General features: G+C 36.3%; 1 protein-coding gene across 1 annotated transcript in view; it reads right to left on the bottom strand.

The window, feature by feature from the left end:
• Positions 1 to 9,707, bottom strand: part of LOC121422703 — a 53,892-nt gene extending 44,185 nt beyond the window's left edge. Inside the window, exons 1-7 of the mRNA XM_041617871.1 lie at positions 9,598 to 9,707; positions 6,397 to 6,603; positions 5,003 to 5,350; positions 3,519 to 3,875; positions 2,617 to 2,970; positions 1,658 to 1,768; positions 410 to 522 (exon numbers count right to left, since the gene is read on the bottom strand). Coding sequence (XP_041473805.1) covers positions 410 to 522; positions 1,658 to 1,768; positions 2,617 to 2,970; positions 3,519 to 3,875; positions 5,003 to 5,350; positions 6,397 to 6,603; positions 9,598 to 9,661 — 1,554 coding nt within the window. The 5' untranslated portion in view covers positions 9,662 to 9,707. The remainder of the gene's footprint in view (positions 1 to 409; positions 523 to 1,657; positions 1,769 to 2,616; positions 2,971 to 3,518; positions 3,876 to 5,002; positions 5,351 to 6,396; positions 6,604 to 9,597) is intronic.
• Positions 9,708 to 9,759: the final 52 nt, after the last annotated feature.

The raw sequence follows: 9,759 nt of genomic DNA on the forward strand, positions 1-9,759 counted from the left end.
GCTTCTATGGTATGAATCAATGATGGTGCACATAAAACATCACAGGTGCACCAGTTAGCACTAAACATAACATAGTCATACTTAAATCATTATGGAACACCCACAGGATTGCAAAATCTCTGTTGCTACACTTTAATACCAGAAAAGCATTTAAACCTTTAAGCCTAAAATGTGATCACTCAAGGTTTGAAATCAAATACATTATTTCTGCAAAATTGTAATTCATCTATGTATAACATATTGCATTGACAAAGAGAAAAAGGCTCACAGATTCTCTTGTATCATTGTTTAGATGACATTCAAGTGTAGAAAAATAAAATAGCATTAATGCTTTTATCAAATCAAATAGAAATTAAAACCCATAGAGTAAATATCAAAATAGGAAAACATCTCTTTTGAAAGTACTCACCTTTCCCAAAATGTTGTCAGCATCTGCAGCACTGGTAGCATGCTGGTTAGGGAAATAGGTCATATTGTACGGCAACAGCTGATTACAGCTTGCAGGAACATCCACACACATGGCTTTTCATGCAATTAAAAACAAATTTTATTAAATATTTTGTTATCTAAACTAGACATCACATTAAGGTGGATGCAAAGGGACTCATGACCTTTTCTAAAACACTTTTTCAACTGGCAAACCAAATAAATAACTTTCACAGAGTTACATGTATATAAATTTTCAGTGTCAATTTCAGTAAACTTTTGATAACTTTATGACCTAAAGATCTTTTACACAGTTTAAATGTGTATATTTAAGGACAGCTTTGTGAACATACAAACAAAATAGTAGTTGTCACTATCAAAATTTAGATGTGGTTGGGTAAATACTCTCCAATCAATAAAAAATTTTTTTTTTTCATTTTATTTCATTTATTGTTTCTGCAAATTTTTCAAATACAATACATAGTACATAAAAAATATTTAACAATAAAATTATGAACAAGATTGATATTTTTCTAGCATAACAATTTTAAAGGTTGCAGGGGTTGCCACTATAAGCATAGCTTGAAAGTGTGGCAACCCCACAAATAGCAAAAAGACAATAAGATCATATTTATTATTTTTATACATAATGAATAGCTATGTATCTGAGAACCGAGAAAACATGATTCAAAACATGATGAATAATTCAATAACATACATCCCAATACCATTCTGACAATACTTCTACTACTTATAATAAAAGTGATAACAATAATGTTGAAAATCATAACTAAGGTAATTTCAAGGGCCCTGCATCAAATACTATTCTATCTTTTCATAGCTATGAAGATTTAAGTCCCCACTCATAGCTCTGAGCCAACTACAAACCATTTAGCAGGAGCATACCACAGAGAAAATAAGACTGATAAAGAGGTAATCAATAACACCCCTTGCACATTACTAATGAACAAGGGCGTAACATAATCAGGATGGGACCACAATAGTCCCAAAACCCACTACTAATATCTTTAAAGGATATCAATCAATCAGTAGGGAACACAGTAGTTTCGAAAGGAATGGCTTCAAGCTGAATGAAATGCTGACAAAAAAAGGTTTTCACCACAAATTTTATGTCATATTGTATCCCGCAAAAAAGACAAGCCAAAAGACAAAAAGGGGGATTGAACATCTGTAAGTCACTTGGTGTTTAGTCACGATATGTAATACTCACGACAATATTCCTCATCGATGAAATCCTGACAGTCATTGTAATTATCGCACAGAGCTGCTGTCGAGATACATCGTCCATTAGGACACTGGAAAGCGTTACTTGCATTACAATCTATGCAGGAAAACAAGTAGAGTTAAATGATATAAAAAGTGTTAGACACATTGCAATTCATAAAGTTTATCAGATAATAGCCAAAATAACATCGTAACAGACAAGGGACTGAAGGCGAGGGGGGGGGGGCAATTTTTTCTAATCTTTGACCCTTGATCTTATATACTCTGGTGTCATGCTCCTGATAACTGTCACTAGGAAAACGATGGTTGTGTATGTCATTTTCGTTCATCAAAACATGAAGCCACATATTATTAGTGGGATTTTTTTAACATGGCAAATAGACTCCTTATGTGCTATCCTTCTTCATCCTTGTTTGATATGGAGAATTGTGGCCCAGTGGATTAGTCTTCGGACTTTGAAACAGAGGGTCGTGGGTTCAAATCCCAGCCATGGCGTAATTTCCTTCAGCAAGAAACTGATCCACAATGTGCTGCACTCAACCCAGGTGAGGTAAATGGGTACCGGTAGGAAGTAATTCCTTAAAACGCTGTGTGCGCTATGAACGCCTAGCTTAGCCGGGTAATATAGGAGCAGCGCCTTGAGCACCTAACAAGGTGGATATGTGCGCAATATAAATACCCTATATCATTATATAACTTTACAAACTAAAATATGAAATGCAGGGATTTATTTTTGTGACATTGGTATGTAAAATGCAAAAGATTATGAAAGGAAATGATAATAAAAATCTTATATGCAAACATCAAAATATATCTCCTAAAGTGCTCATCAAGAATAGAAAAAGTTTAGGTAATAGATTTGCTTGAATTAAAATAATAAACATAATCACTCTGTGGTGCATGAGAGATGATGCGTAAAACAAGCACTCCAAAGAAACTCCTTACCTGGTCTTTCAACAGTTCTAACTTCTATGAAAAACCCCGATGCCTCGGTTGATTCAAAATCAGGCCTAAACATTATCCAGGCTTTATTATCATCAGAGACAATATCACTTGGAGTAATAAATCCAGAGAGTACTGCAAGTCGGATGCCCGCATCTGGGGATGGGGATTCCCCCGTTCCAACAATCACCATGTCCCGTTGAGATTCGGTTTGAAACCTTGCAAAACGGAAGTAGAGTCCATGTTGAGGAGGTGCGGTGAGAAGCCATAGAAGAAGTTGACTGTGAGGATAAGTCATTGGGTAGTTGGGGGAGGTAATGTTCAGGAGTTCCCCACATTCCATTGTCATAAAATATTCTGCACAAAATCAGAAATATTGAAAATAACCGTTAACATAACAACCAGAGTATATTACTCTCCCCACCATACCCCGCTTGTAATTTAAGGCTGCAACCTTTAGAGGGGTGTTGCCTAGACCATGCTACTACAACCCACAATAACCTTTGATTGGTATAAAGAAAAGCTTTGTTTGTAGATCTACACTGACATTGCACAGTGTGATTTGCATATCCTGGTTGACGTCCATAATATGAGTGATCTCAACATTCAAATTCTCGTAACTTCCTTACTATCTATTCAGTTTTTCTCAAATTCATTTGTTTCTCTGTAGGCCATCAGCTAAAATAGCAGTCAGCCAGTTTCAAGGGCTTCATTATGTTAATATTAATGTACTGAAGAATATGTACAACTCATAAAATATAAAACAAGTATCACACTTAAGAGTGAATCGTTGATAAAAAGTACATTATATTGATATCGTTTTCATTGATTTGATGTTCTAAATGAGGTTGGCATTAACACTTGAGGATTGTTATGTGTTCGAGTCATATCTTCAAGGAGCAAACCTTCAAACTTCACTGGGTAAATTGCTATGACGAAGCCCTGTTCTCTGATGGTTAGATCACTTTTAAAAGACACCCAGTACTGAAGAGATACCCTGGTGACATTCTGGAGCAGATGATGTCCAGTCCAGCTTCCCAAGATGCTGCTTTTATCGGTTGGATCGTGACCAGTGCCGATAGCAAGTCTCTCAAACGGGTCTTCAATGTTGATGACGTCAATATCGAAGCGAGCTCCATACCCCTCTGGTACAGTGATGTTCCACAGCTGAGATACATCATTTGGGTAAACATTTGGAAAGTTTGGTGACGACATGTACACCACGTTACCAGGTACAAGGGTAATGTCTTCTTCAATATTACCTGTAATGACATTTGGTATAGATGAGGAGAGTCATTCATGTGCAGATAAAAACCTTACAGAAATGATTCTCCCTTCTCAAACCAACCTGTGTTTTTATAATGATAATAATAATAGTAATAATATGTAACATTAATTCTGCACTTAATACAATGTTTATAAGCACTGCATACTATCAGCCCGACTTCTCAAATTCATAATTACTCTACTAGACATCAAAACAACTATCATATTCCTTTTTCTAAGATTAATTTTATTCGCATTTCCATCAGATATATATTGGGGTGAAAGAATGGAATTCTCTCACTTCTGATATAAAACACAGCACAACACTTTCAAGATTTAAGTTACTATCAAAGTCATTTTTGTTCAATTATTTAAAGAACTCAAATCCCACCCTGTAAAAGTATTTTATCTTTTTTTTTATCTTGTCTTATTTTCTATTCTATTTTATCTCCTGTGTTTTTGCATTGTGTGATGATGTGTGGAAGTGTGTGTGTGTGTTGTGTTATTTGTATATTTGTAGGGCCCCGGCTATAAGCCGTCTTGCTTCTTAGGGGTCCTGACCATTAAGAAACTTGTAACCTATTTTGAATTTGTTTGTATGATGTTATTTTTGTAAATATTTTGATGTCTTTTTAATGGTCAATAAATTGAAATTGAAATTGACTTAAATACCGCTACCCTTATCAGGTGTTTGAAAATTGAAAATTGAAGGAATACCTTTTTACAGGTAGCTGTAATCATGTACACTGGGGTGGAGAGTGGCAAATGTAGATACATAGATCTATACAAAAATGCACACATTGACTCTACATTTCTATTATCAAAATACAATGAAATCTTTCACCACTTTCCCTGTGAAATGGCATTAATGGACATTCACAGTCATGACATACCTAACACAAATCAGTTGAGCAAATTTTAGTGTAATGTCATTTTTTTTCTCTCCTATAATAAGCGAACAGCGTACCACAACTACATCTGATGACTTTGTGTCTTATTTCTATCGGGTATAGCTAATTGAGGAGACTATCATAGGTTTCTTCAGTGGTGACCCTGGCATGATATGAATTTCATTGTAATGTAAATTTCTGGGGCCGCTACAAACTAAAGCATACATACTAACCGTTCAAGAGACAATCAGTAAACTGGATGTCATCGACGCTGATGAATCCTAGGGGATGTCCATCCAGCATGGCCTCGATGATGAACCATCCTGCAGCACCCAGTTTAAATTCACCAATGAGCCATCTGTTAAGTATCTTTCCCGGTAATGTCCAGACTGGTTCGGGTATTGTCAAGTTCTCAGACACAAAGTACACGGTAAAGTTAACGTTATCACCACTGGATATGAAATAATAGAAGGTGAAGCACTGCCGTTGGTCAGTCCTAGTCCCCCAGAACTTGCTACTTGCGAGTGCTGCAGTGTATTGGGTATCCTCCTCCAATGCCTCAGCATAGATGTAATGACCACCTTTCAGCAGAAGATTAATATCATAACATGATAATGTTTATTCTGCCAACAAAATGGGTCTACGTCAATCAACCTGCTGGGGACTGAATCATTTTGCTATAACACATGTTTTCCATACACTCCAGCATGGATATATGCGGGCTTAGTCTCCAAATGTTTATTTACATTTAGGAAATCATTGGATCTCTGCATAAAATTTGAAAGCTCAGTTTCCTTCTTCAAGTCATCTAATTCAATCCACCTTTGCTCATGCATTTAGGATGCATCAGACATATTTTCAACAAGCAATTTATTTTCAGCTAATATGGCAAGAGCAAGGTGCCTAAAGGAAGATGCATTTCTCACATGTGATATTGGTAATTACAAATTCTTAACAAATACATACATGTACAGCACCAATTTACATAGGTTTATGGCTCCACCTTTCCCATGCTTCAATCAATCAAATTTCTAATCAAATTTATTTGTTTAACCAGACAAGACAAGATTTATAATTCATCTGTAACTTAAAATATTGACCCATGTTTCAATGATCCCAGAGAAAGTAACGTGTATAAGAACACCAGAGTATGGGGAGGGAGGGGCAGAGGGAGGGGGAGGGGGGCGAGGAGCAATTTCAGCAACTGCCCCAAGTGCTGCATTTCCTTGGTATACCCAGTTGTTGTGTGCCTGGACAGGTTGAGTGTCCAAAAAATCAATTTTTAACTGCCATTTTGAAAAGTTCCATCAATTCTTAGTAAAAATTGTTAAGCAATATTATATTTTAAAAAAACCCTCAAATTAAAATTCATTTATTTCACATATCTAAAAACATACATAGTACAGTACATCAAGATCAGATCAAATCAATCAAAATAATACCAAAATACATACTGTAATGAATGAGATGTAAGGGAGTAGCAAGAAGCAAAATAGGCCTATCTAGGCTACTCTAATACTGAAAAAGAGTACAACTATTGAATTTATATTTTTTGTGTCATCAAAAGCCAAAAAGAATCCGACACCCCTCCCCCATCAAACGATGTAACATTGCAAAAAGTACTTACCCACTCCCGGCTCCGTGTGATCTGTGAATGGACCAATGAAATTCCAGGGCTCATTTCCATGGGTCATATTCCAATCAAGGTTTTCTACGAACTGAATCTGAGTCCACCCGCACCAATCAGTATCAAAGGTACATTCAATGTCACTTGACATGGAAACCTGACGGTCTATGTATGTAATAGCCTCTCCACTGAAATTATGGTAGAGATCTGTGTGTTGAGCATGGGATAAACGTCATTAGAATTTAATTCATTCTTAAACTAGTGAAAAAAAGATTACGCATCAAGGAATTAAATGGAAGGTTCATCTAAAGTTTAACCCTAATACTCCCGGGGGGGTCATAATGGCCCCCCCCTCAACAATTTTCGCGATATATCTGCTGCGCGAAATTTTTTCACCTCGCAGCTCACTGACTTTTTACATTCAAGTCTCGCGCAAATTTTGAGACCAAATTTGTGACGCCCGGGTACGCGGTTACGACATTACGCAACATTATGCAAGTGCATGTCAGACCCAAAATTGCTCATAAACGTGATTTCATGTACAAATCCAATGCAAATTGCGTATTTAGCAAAAATTCATAAATGTTTCATTATTTCTACTTTTACTGATTAAACTTAATTAATTTTGCCTTGTTTATGATCAGAATTATGTCTGGAACAATTTCCATTGAAAAAACAATAAAAAACAAAAAGTAAAAAACAAAGAAATACATAAGAAATTCATAAAACAATAAAATACATAAGAAATTTATTTCCAAACCAAAGTTTTTTTGAATTACGATTGTTAAGAATGCTACAAAGAAAATTTTTACCAAAAATTAGCATTCTAGGAGCTTTATTTAGTGAATTAGAGCAAAAAGTATGATTTATGCATAAATTAGCATAATTAATTCATATAAAATAAAATCTCATTATTTTGGAAAATTTTACCATACAGCCTTGTAGATTACATCGCACACTACCAGCGTGCAAATTTTTGCGTCGCTCGCGCGATCGGCGGCCGAGATCTTAAGGGGGGGGCCATAATGGCCCCCCCCCGGGAATGACAAGAATCAAAATACCCCGGGAGATTTAGGGTTAAGTTAATTCTTATCACAGCCTACACATCAACGAGCCCTATCAATAAACAAGTGGAATGCCTCTGGCCATCTCACCTGCATCACGCGGTTCAATATAGCAGCAGTGCTGACTTTGAAAACTACTCTAACTCGCACAAGATGTTCAGTGATACATGGTTACTCTTTTGTCCACTTTGAACTAGACCAATGAACTTACAGAGATATGATGGTTATTCATAAAAAAAAAAAAACATGGCCAAAGTTCATTGACCTTACATGACCTTTGACCTTGCTCATGTGACCTGAAACTCGCACAGGATGTTCAGTGATACTTGATTACTCTTATGTCCAAGTTTCATGAATCAGATCCATAAACTTTCATAGTTATGATGGTAATTCAACATATACACCCAATTCGGCCAAAGTTCATTGACCTTTGACCTTGGTCATGTGACCTGAAATGCACACAGGATGTTCAGTGATACTTGATTACTCTAATGTCCAAGTTTAACGAACTAGACCAATAAACTTTTAAAGTTATGATGGTAATTCAACAGAAACCCCAAATTCGGCGAAAGTTCTTTGACCCTAAATGACCTTTGACCTTAATCATGAGACCTGAAACTTGCACAAAATGTTCAGTGATGCTTGATTACTATTATGTCCAAGTTTCATGAATCAGATCCATAAACTTTCAAAGTTATGATGGGAATTCAACAGATACCCCCAATTCGGCCAAAGTTCATTGACCGTAAATGACCTTTGACCTTGGTCATGTGACATAAAACTCATGTAGGATGTTCAGTGATACTTGATTTACCTTATATCCAAGTTTCATGAACTAGGTCCATATACTTTCTAAGTTATGTCATTTCAAAAACTTAATCTTAGGTTAAGATTTGATGTTGATTCCTCCAACATGGTCTAAGTTCATTGACCCTAAATGACCTTTGACCTTGGTCATGTGACATGAAACTCTAATAGGATGTTCAGTAATACTTGATTAACCTTATGGCCAAGTTTCATGAACTAGGTCCATATACTTTCTAAGTTATGATGTCATTTCAAAAACTTAATCTTAGGTTAAGATTTGATGTTGACGCCGCCGCCGTCGGAAAAGGCGCCTATAATCTCACTCTGCTATGCAGGTGAGACAAAAATGAAACAATCTAATAAAAGACAACATTATCCTTACCTGTTAGATTATACGGTGTATACCACAAATTTTTTAAATGTCAGTTTTATTGTTCAAGAAAAATGATATTATTCTCATTTCCTAAGAGCATCTAATCATTGGGGCACAAGATAAACATGTTTTTTTTAAATATAATTCAATGCATTTAACTTATGATAACAGCAGACAAGGAAGGAATTTGTAAATAGATACAAATGATAGAATTACATCTTTTTAAACATTCACCCATGACATGTGCAAAGTGCTAATATAGGACTATTAGATGGTGGAATGGAAGAGATTGAAAGAGAAAGACAAGAGTAAAAAGTATCTTTTGTGAGATTGGAGAAGTTTTCAGAAGACTATAAACCAGGTAAGAAGTGATGACTTGAAACAGGAGAGTACGGTAGATTAATTGAGAAGCCCTAGCTAGCAGCAATGAGTAGATGAGCATCTGTCAGGGTTGTCTTCTCATCAATTTGACATTTTTTTCTTGACCCCGTCCAGTGGCGTACCTAGGATTTTCCAAGGGGGGTGGGGGGGGGCAAATTCGTCCGCCCAAAAAAATTGGCAAGCAAAAAGAAAAAGGTCTTCAAGTTCAAAGGAACGGGTCACTTGTGGCTCGTCAGGGATCAGTTATGACTCATCTGGGGGGCAGGGATACGTCCCTTGCATGGGTTGTGACTCGTCGGGTAGGTACGCTAATGGCCCCGTCTTTTTACAAAGAGTTACGACTGATTGGAAAATCCATCAGTATCATAATTTTTTCTACAGGAATATTACACAATGTCTTTGGTAAACACGGAGCAGCTTCAAGAAAACAATGAATGCATGAATATACATTATAGTTAGAAAATATTTTCAACCAACATGCATAATAGATGTTGATGGCTTTCCATAGGTTGGATTTATCAGATCAATTGCAACTCTTTGTATGATGGGGCCCAGGTCTTGTTAAATCAAAATTACCTTTGCATGCTGATCCACTCGAAACTCTCTGACAGACACAGGAATACCCAACTGCGTTTGCCATACAGATGTTTCCTTCCCCGCATGGTTGGTCAGTACAGAAATTTGAATTTTCTTCATTTCACAGGTACATGTATGATGAAATATAAACACAAATTTGCA

This window comes from Lytechinus variegatus, chromosome 10 (genome assembly GCF_018143015.1).
Source record: "Lytechinus variegatus isolate NC3 chromosome 10, Lvar_3.0, whole genome shotgun sequence".
NCBI classification, from domain to species: domain Eukaryota; kingdom Metazoa; phylum Echinodermata; class Echinoidea; order Temnopleuroida; family Toxopneustidae; genus Lytechinus; species Lytechinus variegatus.